The sequence below is a fragment of the Hippocampus guttulatus genome, chromosome 23, assembly GCF_054856545.1.
Source record: "Hippocampus guttulatus isolate MCC_2025c chromosome 23, RoL_Hgut_1.0, whole genome shotgun sequence".
NCBI lineage: Eukaryota > Metazoa > Chordata > Actinopteri > Syngnathiformes > Syngnathidae > Hippocampus > Hippocampus guttulatus.
In genome coordinates this window covers 2,981,797-3,006,862 of record NC_141283.1, presented here as the reverse complement: position 1 = coordinate 3,006,862, position 25,066 = coordinate 2,981,797, and the positions used below count along the sequence as shown (strand labels likewise).

The following is a 25,066-nucleotide window of genomic DNA, read 5'->3' as shown; positions in this document are numbered from 1 at the left end:
CGCGACAAAGCTGTCGTACCAGTGGTTGAATGTCCCACGGTACTTGAAGCGCGCATGGCTGAACTACCTGACAGTCATGTGACGTCGAATCATGTGGCGCAGTCACTTCCTACCGAGCGATCTTTCCCCTGACGCGTTTCTATCATGTCGTCCTGCTGAACAGCCAGCCGCTCAAGTATGTTTTTACTGAACCACGGCCGGCGGCGCTTGCCTCCCGGGTGCCTGCTTTGCTTGGTGGTGAGAGTGGGATGTTTGCTGCTCCTCTCCGGAGCTACGACGGCCACTGCTACGGCAGCGGAGGAGAAGGAGGCAGGTCCGTGGTACCAGGACCTCTGCAGGTACAAACACACCTCCAGTGCAAACAAACAAAACAACGTAGACTTCCATTTCGACTCGGAGATTATATTACCATGAAATCGCGTACACGCACACATGCACAAAGTGTCAGCTGGGTCATGTGATCGTACTCCCGCCTCGTGACATTCAAAGGTTCAGAGAACATGAGTCAGCCATTGCTTTCTTCGTCTCGTTAACTTCTTAGCAATATTTCTTCTATTTCGAGACGTCTTTTTGTCACGCCAAGAGTGTCCCGGGTAGCTAAGAAAGCTCATTTGGGTTATATTTATGGCCACGTTTGTGGCCGTCGGAGCTGGCTGTGGTCAAGCTAAAGTAGCGAGCTAGCGGCTAACCCGTCAACAACATGCGCTTCGCTGACATGATCTCCCCATTAGCAACTGATTGCTGTCAAAGTAAGCAAATATTGACACGGTGACGAGCGAACACACGGCGCTGTTACCAAACGAAGACTCTTTAATTACAAAAATTCAAAGTTCGAACCGCAATAAGTCGGTAGAAACAAGGAGTGATGCTCATCTCCCCCCATATGGCTTAGTTAAATGTGTTATTCCGATAGACAAAATATACCCCCCCCCCACACACACAATGTAATTAACGTTTCCCAAGTGTGGCATACTTTCATTAAAAAAATACACTCTTAAGAATGATACACATCCATACCTGTCAACTTTTTGGAGCGCCAACCTGTATAAACTACCAAAAAAATCCTTATAACATACCAAAGCATTTTATATGTCAAAATAACGGCAGAAAAAAACCACGAAATTTTCAATGAGATTTATTGTATGTCATGCCAGGAGAAGAAAGAAAGTGTATTATGTCTCCATAATACAATGTCTGGTTAATGTCTAATCATCATTCTACTTAGTGGCATTACTGTGTTCAGAGTTGTATTCCTGCGTTACTTTTTTCACCAACTCCAAATCATTTGGAGTTGGTGAAAAAAACCCCCGGAAATGTTCAGAATCCGTATGATTTGTGCGATACGGCCATATACGTAAGATTCACCACAAAATCCGTGTGAACTATGGCTAAACCGTATGAGTTGACAGGTATGCACATCAGCGGTGTGCATATCAATTCCATGGGTATCTCGATAGATATATCGATACATGGAGTACGATACGATTCAAGAACGGTACATTTTCAAGTGGGATTATGATTTGGTTATTTGTCTTGTTTATTAATATAGAACATGTAAAAGCTTTAAAAGCTGTTCACATTAATGAAATTCAAAGAGAGAACAATTATCAGCAACGTCAATCTAATGAACGTCAACCTGGTGTCTTTTATGCATTCCAAAAAAAACCCCAAAACAATTTGATGTGTCTCTCATTACTTGGGGTACCGTTCAGGAATGGTACATTTTCCAAAATAACGATTTGACTCGTATCAGTTAAATCAAAATATATTTACACCCCCTGTAACGAGACATGTTTCAAAATTACTGTATATGTCAAGCAGAAATAGGGTAATTTTAGGGCCATTGTGTCATATGTTGCATCAATCTTCATCCCGGCCCACATACTCCTGGGCCACTGGTGAGCCTGGCTGTCGTAAAATTGACAACTGTGTGCTAGTTAGCACCCATTACGATACCATGATCACCAAGGAGAAGCAAACAGCCGGCCGTTGGGAACATTTCACAAGAACTGCAGCAGAAATGAAGATGGCAGAACAAGATCTAACCAAACTAGTTGCCAATCTAATGAAATCATCGGGCCAGCTGTATGCGGGGCGGGGATGAGGTTTGGCATACTGTACGAGACCAATTAAAAAAAAAACTGTCAAATTGTTTGTAATTTTTTGGGGGACTCGGACTTCCACATAAATGTCTTACAAAAGTGTCTGAGCTACTTCTTATACTTGATTTTATTCCATTTTTTTCCCCAAAGCTATGAATGGGAGGCAATCGACCTGGATAATAAAATAAGTTACACCCTCAAGCTGTGCGATTCGTCTCCGTTGACTGCCTGCGGTGAAGGCACTGCTGTCTGCGCCCGCAACCTGACAAGCAATGTTTACCACTCTGTCGGTGAGTCCGTCATGTCCTTCTCTTCCTGTGTGTTTCTCCTAAAGTCGGTTTATTATTCATTTTTGTCGACTAATTTGAGTTGGTCATTGACCCCCAAAAAATTGACTCAATGTTGTTGTTGGGGTTTTTTTGTATTCCCCCCCGCTCCCCCTATCCCTCAGACTTAGTAGCTCCTGAACAGGGTCAGGAGTGGCGGTGATGATTGATTACTTTATACAAGCAGCCTGATGGACTCCCCCTCGTGTCCCATGACCGCCACATGGCACAAGATGTTTGATAGTTTTTTTTTTTTTTTTAAACAGTTGCACTGCAGGATTACAAAGAGGCACCGTGGTCATGTATTGTTTGGGTGCTCGGTGGGCTGTCTTTATGATTACATCATCCTTTTCGCATACGATACAGGTCCGAGCAATCTTGGCCGACATTCGTTTGCCTTTTTCTGTGCTGTACTTTTCTGTAGTTCTCTATATTCGATTGGAATCAGTGATGATTTCTCCGCCTCTTATTGGTCATTAGAATGTAAACAAGAAGGTTGTTAATTTCCTTTCTTCATAACAGCGAGGCTTTTAAAAACAATTGTTGTGTACTTGAAATGACCGTTACGCTGTCTTATTTGGGGTTAGTGGGATACTTTCAGTATTGTGTAATGTTACAATGACTCATTTCCTTTTCATAGCAGCAAAACAAAGGCTTAAATCGTAACGTTCCCATTGTGGCAGTCAAGGGTATGAGGCTCGAATCATGTACACCAAGTCGGTGCTCGGGACTGCAACATTCAAAATGCAACAGTCTGTCAGTCACTAACCTGCACGGGGGACACCAGTTAAGTCATAATTACAGAAAATAAACACGGCGGGTCATCTTTCTTTAGGTTGCTGCCAAGTTCTCAGTATTAAACTACTGGCTGGCGGCTGTGCTGTCAGTGTGGTGACCATAGCAGAACTTTTCCCACTACTGTTTATTTATATCAACCTCAAACATGCCAGCTGTGACAAATGATCTTCTCAAATGGCAGTGGCTTGGCTGGGGTGAACATTTGTTTTTCAAAGCAAGCCTGGGAAGGAAAAAAGAAACATTTAGAGACATATTTGTGAAACACGGTCACGGCAAACACGTCACTCACCCAATTCGGCCCGCCTCACACATTCAGTCACAGATACGACACTGTTGTTAAGACCCACCCACTCACACCCCATCACTTCTTCTCTCGTTACGCAGGTGAGCTGTCCGTGCGGAGGCTGTCCGGAACCGTCCTGGATTTCAACAGCACCGTCAAATGTGCGGGAAATGACAACTTCATCCAGACCACCATCGGCTTCCAGTGTGGGAAAACCATGGTGAGCTCAGACAAGCGTTGGCTGACACCGAAATGGTTCAACTCTTGACAGAAAGTGCATAGTGGGGAGCCAGCAGGCCTTCAGGTCCGATGCGGTTGACCTTTGATGTCACAAAATAGACAAACATTCCCCACTGACTCGCAGACTCACTCATTGTGTTAGTTTGGGCCTCAAAAGTACAATACTTTTATTTTGCCCCACGTCTAAATATAAAGGAGCGCCAAAGCGTATTTGGACCTGAGAGTCGGCGCTTGGAATTGAGGCGGATTTACACGTGACGGGACAAGTGAACAAATCTCTTTTTTTTCGTCAGTGGACACTAAGATAAGAAAACCTTTATTAGTCTCGCAATGGAGAAAAGGAGTCATGCACGTTTTGAGCATAACAGTGAGTGTGCGGCTCAACGGCGTCCCTCACTTCCTGTTAACTTTCGGCTTCTGTCGAATAAACTCGCGTCACCCTCTCTTTGCGCGTCAAGCCTGGGAATGGAAAGTTACGCTTGTAGACGTTCCGTCGCGTTACTCATCAACGGCACAAGACTGACAAATGTGATAAAACGCTAACAAGAAGCGGCTGACTTGGAAGAAAAAAAAAACTAGAAAGACAGGCATGTCTCACTGAGGACAATGTAACTTAAGATTTTTTTTTTTAACTATTCAGTTTTATATTAGTCACATTTTTCAGCCACAACATATATTCACGTTTGCCACTTTGCACTCATTGTCTGCACTTAACAAACACATTCTCAATCACAACATTTTCTTCATGGCCCCAATCCAGTGCGTTTGGTCTCTTTTCTTTGTCTGCTTATTGAACAACTAATCAATTGATCCGCTACCGGTGAGCTGAACTCTGAAGTTGACAAAGCTTACAGTGTTTGTGTGTTTTTATGGTGACGGATAAAGTTAAACGTCATCATTGTTGTTTTCCTGATCTTTGGGTCACAATACAATGAGTCAATTTTGCATAATGCTATTGTTGTGTTGCCGTGCGCAGGGTACTCCGGAGTTTGTGACCGTTTCCCAGTGCGTGCATTACTTTGAGTGGAGGACCTACGTGGCCTGCAGCAGCGACAAGTTCAAACCTCACAAAGAGGTGCGACGGATGACACACTTTTGACACACTTTTGACAGACAAGAAGATCCATGAATGATGATGAGACGCCGTCGCTAACCTAAATTCTGTTTCTGTGTTTGAGCTTTTTTTTTTTGTGTGTGTGTGCGCGTGCAGGTGCCCTGCTTTGTCTTTGACACCGACAGGAAGAAGCATGACCTCAACCCACTTATCAAAGTCAGCGGCGGCTACCTGGTAGACGACGGCGACGACAGCGTCGACTTCTACGTCAACATCTGCCGCAGCCTCAGTCAGTCACCCGCAATGTGTCGGAAAGAGGGTTGCGTTCAGAACGTTAGCTTACCGACGACTCTTGTCACACCTGCGTCCACCGACCTTTCGCAACATTGCACAATTCCTCTGCATTTCTCGGTTTAGCCTTGAGGTTTTATCATGTGAAGTGACGCCTTCCTCCACTGTCACAGGTGGCGGAGAAACACGCTGTCCGGAAGGTTCTGCCGCCTGCGTGGTTACGAAGAACGTAGGCTACAACATGGGCTCTCCCACAAAGCCTTTAGAGCTCCTATCCAATGACAGGTTAGTCTTAACCAGTCCACATGAGATTTCCAAATGTGTACATCTGATGTCAAAAAAACTAACAAAAAATCAAAAAAAACGAATTGGCGAGCATATTTTACCATTTCGATCCGAAGACAGAAACGTGCGAATAAAGGAACCCCCTTGTTTAATTAAGTCATCAATGTACCTCAAATTATGATCCTAAAACACTTTAGTAATTTCTGACTCCTCTTATAACATTACCCTGAAAATAACTACTTTTGAAAATAGGCCCAAAAAAAACAAAAAACTCCCAAGAGTGCAGTTTATCACCGCTTCGAACCCTATCAAAATACCAATTACTACTTTCCTATTAGCCGTTTGATTCTAGTTTTGACTAACTGGAGCCTTGCTACTTAACAGACGATACTTTTAATCTAACTTTGTTCCCTGGTTGTCTCCGTTGCTCGCCACCCTCTGAAGACTGAGGCTGCAGTACGACGTGAGCGCCGACGCGACTCCTCCCGTCTTCTGTAACGGGCACTCTCCCGCCGTCACCATCACCTTCATCTGTCCATCAAGCAGACATTCGGTAGGTTACCCTCATGTTCATAGCCCGGGCGAGCTGTCGCACATCTTGAGTGACTTTCCCTGGCTCCGAACGCTCTCCTGGTCACAGGGCAGCACTCCGAAAATGACGGCGGAGGCCAACTGCCGCTACGAAGTGGAATGGGTGACGGAGTACGCATGCCACAGGGATTATTTGGAGAGCGACACGTGCAAACTCACCAGCCGGCAGCATGACATCTCCGTCGACTTGACGCCACTCACCTTGAGCTGTAAGTTGTCCAACCGGTGACACCAACCGCCTGTCGCCTCGCCAGCTTTCAATAGTCAACAAAAAAAAAATTCACATTTTTAAACTAAACTAGTGATGGGCGATATGTCCATGCAATATTCAGTGATTTTATTTAATTTTTGGGGTGAGGGGACAAAAATTGGATTTCTTATTTAAATTTATCCAAAAACTACATTCAGAACTTTTTTTCCTGAGCTTTAACTTGCATCAACTTCCACAGAAAGAGTCGGAAAAAAATCAATTTTTTCCTTCACGCTTAATGTGAAAATAAGTTCTGACTTTAGATGTCTTTTTTTGGGGGAGGGGTGTCAAAATATGCTTGTATGTTTTGACAAACTCCATGACTCGGCTGATCCATTTATTTTGAATAACGTGGCAACCCCGCATGGTTTCTCATGTAGATTTGTACGAGTGAGACAAGGCCACCTCAGCAAAATATTTGCCGCCTGGAAGCCCACGCCTTGTGTCAACAACAGTTATCAACATGCGGATGAAGGATTGTCATGTCTTTGGAAATGTTTAGCTTGTTCAAATTATTTCGCTTTCTTGCATAGCATGAATTAAAGTCACTGTTTAAAAAAAAAAAATGCAGCTTGACATGATACTGACCGCTTCCAAATCCATCTTTATTTTTTATGTCTAGCTGCAGACCATCCCTACTATGCCCATTCGTCAGACAGCGACGGGACTGAAAGCTACATTTATTACTTGAATGTGTGTGGAAAAGTGCCGTCGGACGAATGCAGCAGCCTGGGAGAGTTTGTTTCCTCCTGCCAAGTGAAGAAGTCGGGCGATGTAAAGAAAGTGGCCGGGAGATATCAAAACCAGACTCTGCGGTAAATTTGTCTTTTGTCTGAATAACATACATCCGAATGTGTCTCTTTTTGGGTGTGAATACAGTTTTGCAGCACGCGTTTGCTCCGCGCCGAATTTGATCATCTTTAGTGTTTGCTACTTTGTGTCCATCTGCCCTTTTGACAACCATGAAAACCATTCCAATGTCCAAATCTTCCATCAACACTTCACTTACAGAAATCAAACTCTGGAGTTGATCTTCAAGATGCCCCTGTCATTTCTTTTTCAGTTATTCCGACGGAGATCTGACTCTGATCTACCCCGACGGCGCCAAGTGCTCCACCGGCTTCCAGAGGATGACCATCATCAACTTTGACTGCAACAGGAACGCATGTGAGAAACATCAGCCAAAACATCAGCTCTGGCGCCACGTTAGCCGCAGCGCGCTAGCTAATCCTTGTATACCGTGCGGTATTTTTATTTTTCAGCCAATGGCGGTGTGGGGGCCCCTGTATTTGCCGGGGAGACGGACTGCACATACTACTTTGACTGGCAGACCGCGTACGCCTGCGTCAAGGAGAAAGAGGATCTTCTGTGTCGGGTTACTGATGGCAGCAAGCATTATGATATTTCGACCCTCACTCGCTTCCCTGGTGAGTGGGGAAGATCCACCTATGCATGCTTTTTAAAATTTATTTATTTATTTATTTATTTTGTCGGGTCGGGATACTTTCTGAGACGGTAGAACGATTCAGGTGATACCGCTAGATAGCAGATTGTCTTTGGTTCCAGGGTCAGAGTTGAATGGCAACTGGGAGGCGGTGGATCCCAAATCCTCCGAGTCTGATTTGAAGCGCTACTACCTCAACGTTTGCCACAAAGTCGTACAAACAGGAGGAGCCGAGGGCTGCCCGGAGAGTGCGGCCATTTGTTCCGTAGGTAAGAAGAGAGACGGCAAGGTGGAATAACCTCACTTGAAATTGTTAATTTATCGACGACCGAACACACGAGAACATCCAGAAGGTTGCCGTCAACCTCGTATTGAAAACAAGCGGAGGATGTCTGGCGGGATACATTTTATGCTCTTGATTTTCGGTTTCAGACAAAGACCAGAAGATGATCAGCCTGGGCAGCTTCCTCTCGTCCCCCCAGAAGACCGAAAAGGGAAACGACATCAGACTGGTGTACACTGATGGAGACTTTTGCAGCAAAACCACAAGGATTCAAACTATCCTAACGCTTAAGTGCAAACCAGGTGGCTTAACTCATTCACTCCCAAAGACGTTTTTAAACGTCTTTTCAGACTTGGTCTAGAATTGGCTGGTACTGAATGAGTTCATATTAATAATGCTAATCCTAATAATGATCCATGAGTGAGCCTAGGCCGGAAATTAAATTTCACCCCAAAAATCCAATTTGCCATTTTAATCTGTATGTTGTCTCCTGTAGGAGATCTGGAGAGTGCCCCCATCCTCCGCAGTCTTTCATCGGATCGCTGCGTGTACGAGCTGGAGTGGTACACGGCGGCCGCGTGCGTCCTCTCCAAGACGCAAGGGGACAACTGCAAGGTGGAGGACCCGCAGGCCGGTACGATATGTTCAAGCCTCAACTTCTCGCTTTGGATTACAGCAAAATAAACGACTTGTGTGTCGTTGTGTTTTTGTTTTGTTTTTTTACTCGCCAGGCTTCTCTTTCGACTTGTCGCCACTCACCAAGGCTAACGGCGGCTATTACAACTTGACCAACGACAACTACGACTACTACATCAACGTGTGCGGCCCGGTCACAGCCGCCACCTGTCCTGAAAAGGCCGGCGCTTGCCAGGTTGAATCAAGGTAAAAGAAGACCGTTTGCAAACATCTACCGAATACTTTGCCCCACCCGGGTCTTCATATTTTTATTTTTCCTGTCATTACAGTAGTTGGAGTCTGGGGCAGGCAAACTCACGGCTGTCCTACTATGACGGCCTTCTCCAGTTGACTTACAGCAACGGCTCGCAGTACAACAACCAGCAACACACGCTCCGATCCACCCTCATCTCCTTCCTCTGCGACCCCGAAGCCGGTGCTGGAAAACCAGAATTCCAGGTCGACATCCTGTCACTTTTTGTTCTTTTCGTATGTTTTGACGAGCAGCTTCTTTCACTCTTTAATTCCACAAGACGTACGGGCCCCGCCTACCAAGGACGTACTTGTACGTCTAAGTCTTTTTTTTTTGCGTCATAGAGAGGAGGAGGGTCTGATGCAATCTGTGAATAAGAATAGGCCATTTGAATGAGTTAATTTTCTTCAATGGGCACAGGTGGAAGACAAGTACACGTATAACTTTCACTGGTATACATCGTACGCATGTCCCGAGAGGCCTCACGAGTGTCTGGTGACCGATCCAAAAACTTTGGACCAATATGACCTGTCCAGGTACACAAATTTCAATACAGCGAGCCCCTGCTATTTTTGTGAATAGTTTTAATTCGCTTCCACAAAAAAAAATGATTTTGACATCGTCCTTCCGTCTGCAGCCTGTCTTACCCCTCATCCGGCAGCAACTGGCAGGCCATGGACCTGTCCGACTCCGCCGCCCTGCGGAAGTACTACATCAACGTATGTCGGCCCATCAACGCCGTTAAGGGCTGCGACCGCCACGCGTCCGTCTGCCAGATGAAATACACAACCACAGAGGTACATCTTGTGTATCCTCGTGAGAGTTGTGTTGAATATTTGTAATTGGGGTCCGGTTCTACCAGCCACAATAGTGAACGAATGGATCCCTCCCCTGAAGATATCAAAAAGTACAAAATGTAACGTATTGAATCCCTCCCGTCTGTCTCTCAGGGCTACCCGCAAGAAGTGGTGTCTGTAAGTAACATGGGTGTCTCCAAACGCGGCCCCATCATCGAGGGCCGCGACCGGCTGCTGCTCGAGTTCACAGATGGTGACCCCTGCGAGTCAGACGGCCTGAAGCTGACGTACACCAGCCGAATCCACCTGGTGTGCACCAGGGGAGTGCTGGTGAGTGAAACACTTTGGGTGGACAGGGCGCAACTCGGCAATTTCTGTGTCACTCGTTTTTATTTATTTTTTCGTCTTCATTGTCACGCAGTCAATGGGCCCGCGATTCCTCATATACCAGAACTGCACTGCCAACTTCATCTGGGAGACAAGAGCTGCCTGTGCCATCACCACTACCAAGAATAGTGTAAGTGATTCTTATTGATTAATTTGAGTTGATGAGTCAGAATCATGAAAAAAAATAATTTATTTTTAGCTCACGTGAGTGCGCAAACTACATAAACAGCTAACATAACATTTTGCAACATTTTTGGGCATCTTGAGTTTTATTTTCATGCATATATCGCCCAGCCCCACACCCTGCAAAGTGAGCAATGTGCTTCCATCTCAGAGCTGCGCTGTGATAGATCCCAACACCGGCCTGGAGTTGAACCTGCAGCCTCTCGCCTCCAAGACCGGATACAAGACCAGCGCCAATGGAAAGGACTTCTTGGTAAGACTGATGTTGGGATGATTTAGTTGTGACACACTTTTTACAGAAGTCGTTTTAAATATGAATAATACTCTTGCGCGCTTACCTCCTGGTCCATCCCACCTCGCAGCTGAACATCTGCTCAGACCTGGCCGATTGCGGCGCGGGAATGGCGGGCTGCGAACTGGAAGAAGGTCATCCCGTCAGCCCAGTGGGGGTGGAGAAGACCCTACAGTACTCCACGGATGGCCTCCTCAAACTGACATATAAGGGACCCCGTGACGATTCTACAGGTAAGCAGAAGGCTTTCAACGCTTTTATTTTGATGTGCGCATATGTAGTAGCTTCTGTCAGTCGCAACAATACAATTTACTGCTTTGTATGAAGCGTCACAATGTTTCCCCGTTGGAAAAAAAAGACTTCTTCCTTTCTTTTCAGCAACGCGGGACACCTTCACCATTAACTTGGTGTGCGATGCAAACGCACATCCGGGATCATTGAAGCTACTACGTGAGGACTTGAACACCCTGCCCAGCCACGTGGTCCACGACGTCCTCTTCGAGTTCTCCACCGCACTGGCCTGCGTTCCCGCGCCGGTGGACTGCCGCGTCATCGGTATCGGCACGGAAGATGACGCGAGATCGGTCCACCTTCTTTAATTAAACGTGCGTTTGTGTGCACTCCAGATTCCCGTGGCAACGAGTACGACTTGAGTCACCTGGTCCGAGGCGGAGAGGACAACCCCTGGGTTGCCATAGATACGGACGCGGTGAAATCGCGCAGCTTTTACATTAATGTCTGCAGACCCCTCCCCTCTCTGAAGGACTGTCCTGGTCAGTGTGCGAATGCTCTCACAGTGCATTTGTCAAATGCTACCCTGCGTTATCCACAGGACATTTAATACATGGACACATAAATAAGGCCAAAAGCGCACTCACTCTTAACTCATTCAGTACCAGCCAATTCTGGACCAAGTCTGAAATGACGTTTAAAAACGTCTTTGGGAGTGAATGAGTTAAAAGCTTGATAAATTTATCAACTACAAAATGCATATATGACTCCCTGCAGTGGGTCCTTTGGGCGCTTGTGCTGTCATTGATGGAGCCAGTTACAGCCTGGGTCTGGTCCAGGCCAGCCCGCAGGTGGCAGAGGACGGCTCCATCAGCATCTTGTATCACCACGGGGACCAGTGCGGCGCAGCATCTCGCTACTCCACACGCATCATCTTGCTGTGTGACGACAGCCCAGTGAGTCATCTGGAACGTTCTTCCTGCCAATGTTCGGTTGCACAAAATAGGGCTGGACGAGAAACACACCGTGTGTTTGTGTTTTTCAGGGCTCCCCGATGTTCGACCGGCAGGACGGTTGCGAGTACGTCTTCATTTGGCGGACCTCCGAAGCCTGTCCCATCAGGAAGTCGCAAGGTAGAGTCGCTACACGGACGATGCACCTGACTGCTAGCAGTTCCGGTGATGTCATGACTGGCGCATTTGCTTCATAGTTATTTTTAGTGCTAAAATCTGAGCTCTTCCCGCATCCCAAAAAGCCACTTGATAGCTTTAATTAAGACGATAATTTTTTAATGCCTGTAAGTAGTAGCTAATGTGTACGTAGTTTAGTAGGTAATGTAAAAAACCTAAAGGGTGACGGTTTTACATGTCTGTCTGACAATAGTGCTTGCCCACGTTTCTTGCTAGGTGACGAGTGCCGCGTCCGCGACCCGAGAAGTGGCTTTGAGTTCAACCTGAGCTCCCTGAAGGGCAAAGATTACCCAGTGAGGAGCGACAAGTACATCTACCACCTGTCGGTGTGCGGCGGACTCCAGAGGGGCGTCTGCACCGACAAAGACACGGGCGACGACGCTGTCTCCTCGTGCCAGGTGGACGGAAGCAACCACAAGATAGCAGGTGACAAAAAAAAAGCATCCCGGTTTGTGGTCTGTCTTTGCTGTGTGGCTTTTTCTGCAATTGTGGTTGATATGCGTATGTGTGCGTGCGCATGCAGGGGTGGCGAACCAGCGTCTGATCTTCGTGGGAGATCAGCTGATCTTGAACTACACCAACGGCGAGACATGTCACAAGATCTACCAGCGGTCCACAGAGATCCACTTCTCCTGCCACCCTGACATGCACCCTGTAAGCTTCACGCTTTGATTGCAACTCTTCGACTTCATCGCTTTTTTTTTAATGTTAAACGATTCAAATGAACTACGGCATACAAGATGCAACTCCAATAGTTTCCCTTTGTTTTCTTTTTCTTAAGGGGGTGCCAGAATTCATCAAGGAGACTCCAGATTGCACCTACTTGTTCAACTGGCCAACCGCATTGGCATGCCTCCCTGTCAAAACCACCAGCTGCTCATACCAGTAAGATGCTTCTCAAGGAGCTCCATCTTATTGTCACATCTACGGACATCGTACTTGTCATGCGACAGAACCAGTGAGCCAGAAAGAATTGATAAAAAATATAAATAGCGAGCTTTAGGTAGGCAACGGGGTGAATATAGTGCATCAGTACCCTTTTTTCTGGTCTACGGTCACATCCGGTAGTTATGTTTGCTCTTCCTGCCCCGCAGTGACAGTCAAGGCCACTCCTATGACCTCTCACCTTTGGCCATGGAGGCCCACAACTGGGAGGTGACGGCTTCGACAGAGGACACCAGCAAGAGATTCTACATCAATATCTGCAGGTCGCTGGTGCCGCAGGGAGGTGCGTCTTTTGTCATCCTGCCCGTCACTCTTCCCAAATATGTTTGCTTTCAATGAGATGCTCTTCTGCTCCGGCAGGTTCGTGGAAGTGTCCCTCCGGCAGTGCATCCTGCGTGAAGATCGGAGACCAATACCTGAGTCTGGGTCATGTGACGAGCGGCCCCACGTGGGACACGAGCGTGCTGAAGCTGCAGTACAGCGGCGGCCAGGCCTGTCCCGACGGAGCCCGCAACAGGAGTACCATCATTCGCTTCAAGTGCGACAAAGACCAAGTTGTACGTTACTAAATGTAGACTTTATCTTGCACAAAATTATTGTTCCAGAAACACCCCACATTATGTTTTCAAACATTTATATCCTCTCTCAGGACTCTCGTCCAACTCTCATTTCCGCCATTGAGGACTGTTTGTACACCTTCGTGTGGTTAACGGCCGCTGCCTGCCCATTGAACAGCAGCCAGCACGACGGCTGCAGAGTCGCCAATCCAGCTACAGGTTGAATTTTTAACTTTCCTTTTGCAGCATATCCATGTAGTTTAGGTAGAGGGCAAAATATGTCCCGTGGACTAGATCTGATCCGATGCGTTTTTTCATCCTACCCAGTTCATTTTCCTTTCGAATCCCGCAGCATTTGTTGCATTGCAAAAAAACCCAAAAAACAATGTACTACCCATCCTCGATGTTGCAAACAGATTTTTTTTTATTTTTAACTCTTTAATTCCACAAGACGTACTTGTACGTCTTTTTAAAATTAGGCCCCGCCTACCAAGGACGTACTTGTACAGGTGTCTTTTTTTTTGTGTCATAGAGAGGAGGAGGCTCTGATGCAATCTGTGAATGAGAACAAGCCGTTTGCATTGTAAATCATGTAAAAAAGCGACCAGTAGGTGGCAGTGGTGCCTCACATACTTGAAATGCATGTTTTTACAAAAAGCTATTTTTCTCAGTTTTTTGCCCAGGAATCGACATTTTCATGAAACTTAGCCATTTTGTAATGCCAATTGCTGAAGAATGGAAAAAGATAGAAACATTTTTTTTCTGCTGAAAGAAGAGAGTACAAACTTTATTTTGGTGTAGGCTCCATGTTTATATAGCATTAGAACCAAATATTCTGTGGGCCTTGCAAGATCAGTGAAAATCCAATACAACGCTGGAATTGAGGTGGTTGCTCCAGTGAAAATGGCTGTGAATGAATGAGTTAATGAAACCTTTTGTCTTTTGAAGGTCACTTGTTTGACCTGAACAGCCTGAGACGGGATGGCGGTTACACGGTGTACGACCACGACATCCACAGCAGGATGTTCCGCGTCAACATTTGCGCGGACATGGCCAACGCCGGCTGTAACCCAGGAACCGGTAGGTCACAATTGGAATCATTTCCCGGGTGTCTTGATGCGCCTGTGACATGCTCACTTCAAAAATACCCCAGGGATCTTTTCGTATCCCACTTCCTGTCAAGATGAAATTTTCTCATCCATATTTTTTATTTCAAAATGGAATTATTATTGAAATTATTGTTTGTTTGTTTTTTAAATATAATATATCCATGCCACATTAATATTTAACTCATTCACTCCCAAAGACGTTTTTAAACGTCTTTTCAAACTTGGTCCAAAATTGGCTGATCCTGAATGAGTTAATGAGCCCATTTGCAGAGGCACAAAGTTCACCACTCGGTTCAATGAAATCGCAGCTTTGCACATGCTACACCGTATTCATCCATGCAGGCTAGCCGATGACACATTAACTTCCACCAACATCCACCATTTCCATCCCACGGCGGTCTTTTCTCCTTTCAGCGACTATCAACGTTTCCACTCGACCTTCATAACGTATATGCATGTGCTCAAGTCATGATTTTTGTCGCAGCGGTGTGCATTAAAGACGTCAACACTGCGCTGAGCGGTGGCCAGGCCAGCGGGAAGCTCTCGTACAAGGATCACGTGGTGGAGCTGACGTATGAGGGAGGAAGTCCATGCCCCGCCAATCCCGCTCTCAAGCACAACACCGTCATCCACTTCATCTGCCGGTAGGCTGTCCACTCCCGACGATGACATCTGCTCGGAGATTGTGCGCCGACTTTAATATTATCCGATGTATTTTCTAGACCACCCAGTATGAGCTCTGCCCTACCGGCACCAGTCCTCATTGACTCCAACGCAGACACGTGCACGCATTTGTTTGCCTTCCACACTCACCTGGTGTGCGAGCAGCCTGTGAGTATGTTTGTATGTGTGATTAAAAAAAAAAAACAAAGCAAACATGGATGAACTACTTGTGATGCGTCGTGACTCCAGATTTACCACCATGTCTAAAATGTTGGAAGTCACTGTAAAGATGACGGCCAAAACAGTGTCTTTGATCACCTTATGTCATCCTCCCAGGTCACATGTTCTGTCCGGAACGGCTCCAACACGATTGACCTGTCTCCTCTGATCCACTTCACCGGATACTACACCGCCACAGGTTCGCTTGCGGGCACAGATGACTTGTCAACCGGGTCGATGTTGTTCGTCCACGTCGATCTCTCTTTTTGACTCCGTGGTGTTCAGATGACGCGGTGGACGAAAATGATGACGCTCCAGACTTTTACATCAACATTTGTCAGCCTCTGAACCCCATTCCCGGTGTCACCTGCCCGCCTGGCGCCGTAGTCTGTATGGACCCAGACAACGGACCCCCAATTGTGAGTCACAATTAATTTGATTTGAACATGTCCATAATAATGCAGATATTATTGCACAATAATGGATGACCTTCTTTGAAGTGGATGAGGAATGACGTCTATAATAATTGTCAGAGTCTGATGCTTGACATTTCTCTTTGCGTCGATGAAAGGACATCGGGCGGATGACGAGCGGCCCTCAGATCAGCGCCACGGGCGATGTGTCCATCACTTATTTCAGCTCCACCCGGTGTGCGTCGAACCCGGCACAAAACTACACCTCCACCATCATCTTCACCTGCCAGAGAGGCGTGGAGCTGGTTAGAACACCATTTACTCCATGGCATCTGTTTTTTTTTTTTTTTTTGTTTTTTTTTTTGTGTGTGTTCCAAACTCTCGTTTTAGCACAGCAATAACTGGGCTTTGTGTCTTCAGGGATCCCCGCACATGCTGAGGCTGCAGGGCTGCGTCTACGTTTTTGAATGGGCGACCCCTATCGTGTGTTCTGATGCCACCCACACCAGCGGATGCAAACTGGTTGACACTCAGCTGCAGTACACTTTTGACTTGTCGACATTGACAGGCCAAGTGCAGGTGAGGCTTCCACCCCTGAATTTACGACAGTCTTAACTCATTCACTCCCAAAGACGTTTTTAAACGTCATTTCAGACTTGGTCTAAAATTGGCTGATACTGAATGAGTTTTAATATCGTGTGACATGCGCTCATTTGTGTTGACAGGTCCCGCTGGACTCCTCCACCAGCTATGTCATCAATGTGTGCAGCTCGGTGGCCGAGCCCACTTGCAAGGGCGCCGCCATTTGTCGTGTGGCGGGCTCGGGCAAATCGGCAGTGTCGTTCGGCATCAGCAAGGCCATGACCATGGATTTCAAGCACGAGGAGCAAGCCGTGCTGATGCAGTACGGCGGCGGCGATCCGTGCCCACCCAGTAAGTACGCAGTGGCCGCTGTCTGAAGTGCTCCCACGTCTGATCGCAAGGAAGCTATCGGGCCTCGGTTTTGTTCATATTTTTTAATTGATAGCCCTCATAAGAGATACTGATATGTGTTGTAGTGACGCATGAAGGTGAGGCGTGCGTGTTCCCCTTCACGTTCATGAAGCGGTCGTACACTGAATGCACCACGGATGACAGAACCGATGGCAAAAAGTGGTGCGCCACGACCGCCAACTATGACAAGGATAAAAAATGGGGCTTCTGCGAGCCAGGTGAGGCTGCAAAGTTCACTCAGCAACTTGAAATTTAGTTGACATGTTTATCATGAGTAAGCTCACAAAAAAACTGTCCAGAAGCCTGGCCAGAAAAGAGACAGGAAGTTGGCGGTTTTTTTTTTTTTTTTTTAAATTGAAGCAGATGTTTTAAGTGTTTCCCGTGACAGTCCTTTAAAAGCCAACTTGAATTTGGAAATTTACCCCCAGTAGTCAGTTTCACTTAACAATTTGTTGGGCATGCATGGAGACAAAAATGTCTCAAGAAGCCATGCCAGAAAAGATACAGCAGCTCAGACATTTTGAGTTGAAGCAGACATTTTAGAGCAGGGGTGTCAAACCCATTTTTGTAGCGGGCCGACATATTGAGTGTGAAACCTCAGCCCTTGCAGACAGTTTCAGATTGTAACACAAAATTTGGATGAACAGAAGTGAAACCGCAAAGAAAGTCTCAAGACACGCCTGAAAAGGCACAGCAAGTCGTCCATTTCTATCGTTTCGTTGCATGCAGGCGGCGAAGCTCAATGACTGTAAAATGCAATTGCGGCTCGAATACTTCATTCTTTCCTCTCTCGATTTAGCCTCTGCCAAGCGCCGGTCGTCCATCCTGTTTACCTGCGACCCGTCCGCGGGGCACGGCTCCCCGCAGCTGTTGTCGGAAACGGCGGGATGCTCGGCAACCTTCCAGTGGGGAACGAGTGCCGTGTGCGCCCCGCGGAAGATGGAATGCAAGCTGGTCAGTCAGCATCAAACCTTCGACCTGCGAGGCCTCTCTTCCATCACAAAGCCGTGGAAGTTCAACCACGACGGCGACTCGTGAGTCTCTTTTGAGAAAGAGATTTGTTTTCTCATTGTCGGGCCTCCTGACTCTCTCCCATTTCCATATCACCAGGTATTTCGTCAACCTGTGTCAGGGGATTCATAAAGGACCCCCGGGTTGTGACGAGGGGGCCACTGTGTGTCGGCACACGGCAGACGGAACCACGCAGACGCTGGGCCGCGTCCACACTCAGAAGATGAGTTACAAGGGTGAGAAATCATGACGTTAAATTACGGCTTGAATAAAGTACCGATATTTATCTACCGATAACCGGTCTCACTCTTCCCTCTCAAATAGACGCCAGGATTTCGGTCAACTATTCAGCCGGCGACGCCTCTTGCGGTAACGGCATGCCAGCAAAGACGGAGATCCAGCTGACTTGCGGCACCACTCTCGGACACCCGGCCATCATCAAGTATGAACGCAACTCGACATGTGACTAAAAGGCCAGGCGGCGGTGAAGTCCACAAACACCCCGGACGCTTTAGCTGCGAAAAACCTGGGACGGTGACATTCATTTACTTTCCAGTTTAGCTGTCTCGAGCAACCGGTTAATGAGAGAAGTTTGTTCGTCTTTCGCGTTAAACTTTGGCTTCTTAAGACGTCATTATTAAGCAATATGATACTGTAGAGCTCTTGAAATATATCTCGTTGTCTTTAACTCATTCGCTCCCAAAGAGGTTTTTAAACATCTTTTCAGACTTGGTCTAGAATTGGGTGGTACTGAAATGAACACTTCTTATTTTTCTCCGATAAAAATAACATCCATGTATTTATATTTCTTTTCCGTATAAGCCCAAATCTCGAGCTGACTTTTAGCGACAGAAGCTGTGTAGGACGTTACAGTTTGATATATGGAAGTCAATAGTGTTACACATCAAAACTGCACAAAATTTCAAAATAAGACATAGGATTTACATACCACTAAGCGAGATGCGTTTTAAAAGGCAACGGGAAGAAAACAAAATGGCGGCAAAAGGGGGTGGAGGACAATCTATTTAGATATCAGCATTGAACACTTGAGTGGCTGCCTTTATAAGTTTCGAAAATTTCATAGCAGTGTTAATGATAATGGCTCGCCGTTGACGACCTGTCAAACATTGGAATCCATGGCCAGTTTCGCCGTTGCTAAATGGGCTCCTCAGAAAACGCACTTACTCTTTGATTGCACCTTACTCTTTCGCTGTATATCGATATTTTTTTGTTTCCTGGAGAACCCACGGGGTCAAATTTGGCCCCTATAAATTCTGCTACTCTTACGCTCCCCTTAAATCCCAAAGGGTGAAATTTGGCCCTCATCCTAAATTAGGATTAAGGCATTGAATATTTGAAAAAACGTATTTTGGTGTTCAGTGAACATATAGCAGTCATTTAATGTATAATTCGTCATTTTCCAAAGAAGAAAAGGGTTCTTGGGTTCTCCAGGGTTCAGGTGGAAGTAAACCTAATCGGTGGCACGTGTCATTGACTTTTGAGGGGAGAACATTCACAAAACCGGGGGCAGTTGATGAGTTCAAAGAAGAACCGACAAAGTCTCGCAATTCCAAACAATGTGCTCATCAATGATGCCAAATCTTTTCGGTCGGCGTTATCAGCTGTGTTTTGAAAAGAGGGGAAGCCACGTGGGACATTTGCAAACGAACAGAAAGGAGTCGACCAAACAAGTTATCCAAAACTTTATTTTATTTTCTTGTGAAGATGCACATTTTCTTATTTTATTTATTTTTTGGTGGCAGCCTGTGTGTTACCTCAACACAAACTTTAAAGTCGTGCGCATTAAATCTCTCAGCATGGAGAGGGCATCCTGCCTCTTTGTGATCGGCTGGGAGACCCGCTTGGCGTGCGCCGTCAAGCAGCGTGAGGTCGAGATGGTCAACGGCACCATTCAGAACCCCACCACGGGCGCCCGCCTCAGTCTCGGGGAGCTTTACTTCAGGTAGCGTCGTGTGAAATAAAAGTGTTGCCCCTTCTTCTACCCTCCACCCGCAATCACATCTCAAAACGTGTGTGTGTGTGTCCTCAGTCCGCACCAAGCCTCCGGAGACATCAGAGATAACGGCGACCACTACATCTACCACATCCAACTGTCCGGGCTCACCAACAGCTCCCTGCCCACCTGCGTGGGCGCCAACATATGCCAGGTCAAACTCAACGGAGCCTACAGGCGGCGGATCGGATCCTCCAGCAAGGCCAAATATTGCATTAAAGGTATTTGACATGCTCACTTAAGAGCACAAGTCCCCTTTTTTTTTTATTAAAAAACATCAAGCTACTGATTAGATTCAAATTATTTGCGGTGGGGGGGGGAAAAAAATCATCATTTCGCCCGCTAACTTGTCTCCACCAATGGATGGAAAGATTTTTACCGCTATGCACGGCATGATTTAAAATTCAAGTCGAAAAGTTTGCCCTGCTGTAGAGTGCAGCCTTGAATATCGAGAGTTTATTTCGTCTGGCCCCTTGAAGGTTAATACGTGATCTTTTCATGCATCAGCGCCATGAAGTCCTGAAAAGTAAGCGGGTACAGTGACTCATTGACTTTTATTATGTAATTTGGAGATAATTTGTGAGGAAAAAGAGACGTCGACAGAAAGCACGTGTTTAACATGCAGGGAGTGCGCTTATCTTTTAAAAGCCTTAAAAAGAATTCACGATCCTTTAATCTGCCATTCTGAGGTCTTAAAGTGCTCTTTTTTTTGGTGGGGGGGGGCGAACATGAAAAAAAAAAGTGGAGGAAAAAGGAAATTGCCATGACGACTTTACCGAGTCAACGTATGTCTAATTCGCCCAACAGGTGGCAACCTGGATGTGACGGTGTCCTCGGACTCGACGTGCGGGCGCGAGAGAACCAAAACGGCGTCGTCCACCATCATGTTTCAGTGCAACCCGACGGCTGGCGTGGGCATCCCCAAGTTCATGCGGGAGACTGACGAGTGCCAGTACATGTTCGTGTGGCACACCGACGCCGTGTGTGGCCTCACGTGAGTCACACAAAATGATATGACAAGTGTTAAAATGGTTTTGGTCGATGTATGGCACGGCGGGCGACTGGTGAACACGTCTGCCTCACAGTGCAGAGGTGCGGGGTTCGATTCTGGCTGCGGCCTTCCTGTGTGGAGTTAGCGTGTTCTCCCTGTGGGTTTTCTCCGGGTAACAAAAAACACGCATGGAAGTTTCATCAAACACTCTAAATTGTCCCCAAGGTGTGAGTGTGAGCGCAAACGGATGTTCGTCTACACGTGCCCTGTTCAACCAGCTCAGGGTGTCCCCGCCATGTAAATGCGGAATAATAGACCAGTCATGACGTGTCTTATCCGTGTCCTGTAGGACTGTGGACACACAGACGCAAGATGACGAAGACGGCGACCTCCCGGCTCTTTCCAGGAGGAGTCAGGTGTTGGCCGTGTTGCTGAGCCTCCTAATGGTGGGCGTGAGCGTTTGTCTACTCGCGCTGGTGCTGCGCAAGCGAGAGAGAAGGTACGAAGAGCGTCTTGTCTTCTTTGAGAGGAGTGATCTTTTCATGTCTCTTATCCTCATGAGGGTGGCGCGTGAGCTGGAATCTTTCCCAGCCTAGCTGTCATGGCCATCGAAATGTAGTGTAACGGCGGTTATTATGTAAATGAGATGAATGTTGACATCGCAGTTGATGAAAATTGAGATCCGCTTGATTAAGTTTGCTTTTGTTCCCTTCCAGAGAATTGATGATTCAGAAGGTGGCCGGCTGCTGCAGGAGAGGCAACCAGGTCTCCTATAAATATTCCAAGGTGTGTGAATGAATGACCAAAGTCGATGTACTTTCGACCAGGGTTATGATATTTGATTTTTCGTGCCATTAAAAAATATATATATTTAGACTTTTTTTTTTTTTAAATTAACTTGGTTTGAGATCGTTTTTAGAGCAGGTTTGTTAGTTTTTATTCTATTTTTTTTTTCAAAAATGCCTCATTTAATTTACTTTGGATTAGTTTCAGTATTCTTTTTATATGTGCACACAGTCAAACCTCCGTTTTCGAATGTCTCGGTTCTCGACCAATTCGGTTTTCGACCAAAAATTTAGATTTTTATTTTATTTTTTTTATGCCTCGGATGACGAACAAATTTCGGTTCTCGAACAAACTGACTCACTTGACTCCTCTCACCTTCCTTACGAGGAAATGACGCTTCATCGTGTCACTTTCCATTGTGAGCAGACGTGTTCAATAAAAAAAAAAAATATTTTTTTAAAGAGCGTGGTTTCGGTTTTTGAACAGCCTTCTGGAACGGATTATGGACGAAAACCGAGGGTTTGACATATATATATATATATATATATATATATATATATGTATATATATGCAGTATTAGCGGATTGCAAAAGGTCGCAAATAGTAATTTAATGCAGTAAGAAACTGCAATTCCTAAATGACAGTTCAGTGTTGCTCTTCTGTACAGCACCAGAGGAATACATTTAAAATGAACCACGAAAGCTCAATTTAATTAAAAATGAAAACAAAGGACATTTTGCATTTAATTATAGTTGGTCTTCATTCGACATGAGGTCATATCTTTTGATTTTGGAGGGCTTGACGGGTTCCTTCCTCTCTCCCTGCTCTTCGCTGGAAATCTCTGATGGGAGGGCAGCTAACTTGTAAAACGAGCAATGACCAAAAAGGTTGCCAAAAGAATAAAATCAAAATTGTCGTGTCTGCAATAGCAACTCCACAGTTTCTTCACTCCCAGCAGGCGGCTCAATATTTGTGTCTGGCGTCATGTGTTCGGTTGTGAAAGGATGTCGCCTGCGCGGGCTTTCAGGTAAACATGGATGAAGATGCGGGCGAAGACGAGATGGAGTGGCTGATGGAGGAACTCGAGGCTCCTTCTGCGACCTCTTCCACTTTGTCCTTCTCTTCGCAACGGGGCCGCAGTCACCAAAGCAACGGGCACATCAAAACCAAGCCGGTCAACACGGACGGCCTTCGTTCCTTCTCGTTGGACGAGCAGGAGGACGACAGCGAGGACGAGGTGCTCAGCGTTCCCGGAGTGCGTGTGGTCAAGTCATCCTTTGCCCATCGCAGCGTCTTCCTGCAGGTGCTTTTGATATGGCTTACATTTTGAGCTAACAGGCGAGTCAAACCAACGCAGCTTGTCTTCGTTTGTGCTTTAGCATCAGAGCAACACACGTCGCCTTCACTTGCCCTTTGTCAACATGACAACATACCTTCCCTTCCTTCACTTGCACTTCGGCCAGATAACAAGAAAAATCGATGAAGCAACGGCACGTCGCCTTCGCTTTGACGAAATAACAAAACAAAAGCAACACGTATTTCCCCCCTTTGCGCGCACTTTGTCAAGATAAGCTCTCACCTCTCTTGTTGTCATGCCGATCAGGAGGAGAGCGACGAAGATCTGGTGGGCCTCCTGGATGAGCCCGAACGAAAGCGGAGGAGCCACAAAGCTCGCTCGGCTGCCGGCCGCCACAATAACAACGCGGCACCTAAAGCCAAGCGGGAGGACGACGACGACAGCGATGAGGACCTCCTGCGGGTGTAACTCACCCTCCGGAACTGCACTCTCTCTATCTCTCTCTCTCTCGCTCTCTCAATCTCAATCTCTTTCTCAGTGAATGTCGCCATAGAAACGCCCTCAGCATTACTGACACTTCCTCCCACCCCCTTTTGCCGCCATTTTGTTATTTATTGATTGCTCCCGTTTATTTAAAAAGTGTTTCTCACCGTTGCTCTGGAAGCGATCAAGATGGGCAAGTTTGTCCACAACGGTGTTGTTTTTTTGATTGTAGCCGTGCCATTTCGTTAGCACTTTATCTCAAAGCGAGTGTCTCTGTGCAGATTGTTTAAGACTGAAGGTTGTACGCGGCAGCAAAAGTGGCGCAGCAAATGGTTCGAGCGGCCGTGAAAACGACAAACAAAATCTCGACGTAGGCGGTGAAGGTTAGTCATCGTCCGGCTTTAAAGGGAATCAAGATGCTCGGGTGTCAGATTGTTTACACTCAACATAAAATGCTAATCTTTACGCCCCCTGAAAGGAGAACGTGAGGCTTTTTTTTTTTTTAACATTGTTCTCGCATTTTCGTGCTCCGTCTAGATGATCCTTTTGTTTGTTTGATATTTTACGATTATTTAAGCGTGATTCTACGTACGGATGTCAGGTGAACGTTCTCAGAGTGGCCTTGTGAGTAAAGTTGCCCTGTCAAAGCCATATTTCTACGCCTGTTGTCATTGCTTTTTGGTTGCGCTGACAAAACGGTCGTCAAATATGTATTTTTCCCCCCACATATTTTGGGGTGAAAATGCTAGCTAAATTATGAAGACTCTCAAATATTTTTTTTCCTCTGAAAATCAAAGTAATCAAGGGTTGACCACTTCAGCAAATAATTGCCTCACCTCACATAAATGCTCCCCGTTTCCACTTGAATAAACACCTCAGCCCACATTATCACTTCAGTAAATAAATGGCACACTTCAGATAAACCAAAAATATATCACTTGAGGAAATAAATGCCCTGTCTCCACCAAGGAAAAGAATAAATCGATGATCAGTTGTTGGCCACTTGAGAAAATAAATGCCTCACCTCAGACAAATTATTTAAACTATTTTATCACCTTCGAAAAAAATGTCGGTATTTGAGTAGACATAAGAAATGCCGAGTACGTTTCAGTCACTAAGCTTCAAGGCGTTTATGTCGAGCAGTATTTATTCAACCTGTAACATTTCAATGAATAAATTCGATATTATCGTCAAAGCTGTGAGGAAGACTGGCTTTGGTAAGTGAATGTGTTTGGTACTGTCGCAACAATGAAAAAAATTGCGGGGATTCACCCATGCGTCGTTGTCTGAGATTTTGAAAAGGGGACAAAAAAAAATTTGGGAGAAAAGCACAAGTGCGATCATCATCACCATCCTGCTTTTGTCGTCTCAAGTTTGTGCTTGTTTTCCTATCGAAAAGAACCTCCATGTACTGATGTCTTGAAAGTTTTTATTTTTATTTTTTGAATGAACACCTCATGAATGACGCTCTGGTGTATTTTGTTTTCTTGTACAGCTCAGAATTTCTTTCGGAAATGATAGGACATGTGACTTGAGACATGTAACCGACAGGACCATCCATCCTCAAATAGGGGACTCGGTTCCACCAGTGCCTTTAAAACAACATAAATGCCCCTTTCAAAACCAACAA

General features: G+C 46.1%; 1 protein-coding gene across 2 annotated transcripts; it reads left to right on the top strand.

The window, feature by feature from the left end:
• The first annotated feature begins 119 nt into the window (after positions 1-119).
• LOC147185718 (cation-independent mannose-6-phosphate receptor-like) lies at positions 120-24,902 on the top strand. 2 transcript variants are annotated; one of them, XM_086104292.1, is made up of 51 exons: positions 120-338; positions 2,253-2,392; positions 3,611-3,729; positions 4,726-4,824; positions 4,960-5,092; positions 5,268-5,379; positions 5,824-5,932; positions 6,020-6,179; positions 6,843-7,035; positions 7,284-7,387; positions 7,483-7,647; positions 7,787-7,933; positions 8,097-8,249; positions 8,444-8,581; positions 8,679-8,829; positions 8,913-9,081; positions 9,296-9,411; positions 9,513-9,672; positions 9,826-10,002; positions 10,094-10,189; positions 10,394-10,495; positions 10,605-10,767; positions 10,913-11,089; positions 11,161-11,307; positions 11,543-11,721; positions 11,811-11,898; positions 12,172-12,381; positions 12,479-12,609; positions 12,737-12,840; positions 13,050-13,183; positions 13,261-13,457; positions 13,550-13,676; positions 14,406-14,537; positions 15,051-15,210; positions 15,289-15,397; positions 15,566-15,647; positions 15,734-15,867; positions 16,020-16,166; positions 16,282-16,440; positions 16,587-16,794; positions 16,920-17,072; positions 17,654-17,888; positions 17,965-18,101; positions 18,190-18,307; positions 19,682-19,828; positions 19,916-20,100; positions 20,687-20,873; positions 21,220-21,369; positions 21,587-21,656; positions 22,684-22,911; positions 23,260-24,902. In XM_086104292.1, exons 1-51 carry the CDS (start codon positions 178-180, stop codon positions 23,419-23,421), a joined length of 7,464 nt encoding a protein of 2,487 aa, XP_085960418.1. In that variant the 5' UTR covers positions 120-177; the 3' UTR covers positions 23,422-24,902. The 2 variants fall into 2 exon arrangements, with proteins under 2 accessions (XP_085960418.1, XP_085960417.1); XM_086104291.1 differs by having other exon boundaries at positions 22,684-22,959.
• Positions 24,903-25,066: the final 164 nt, after the last annotated feature.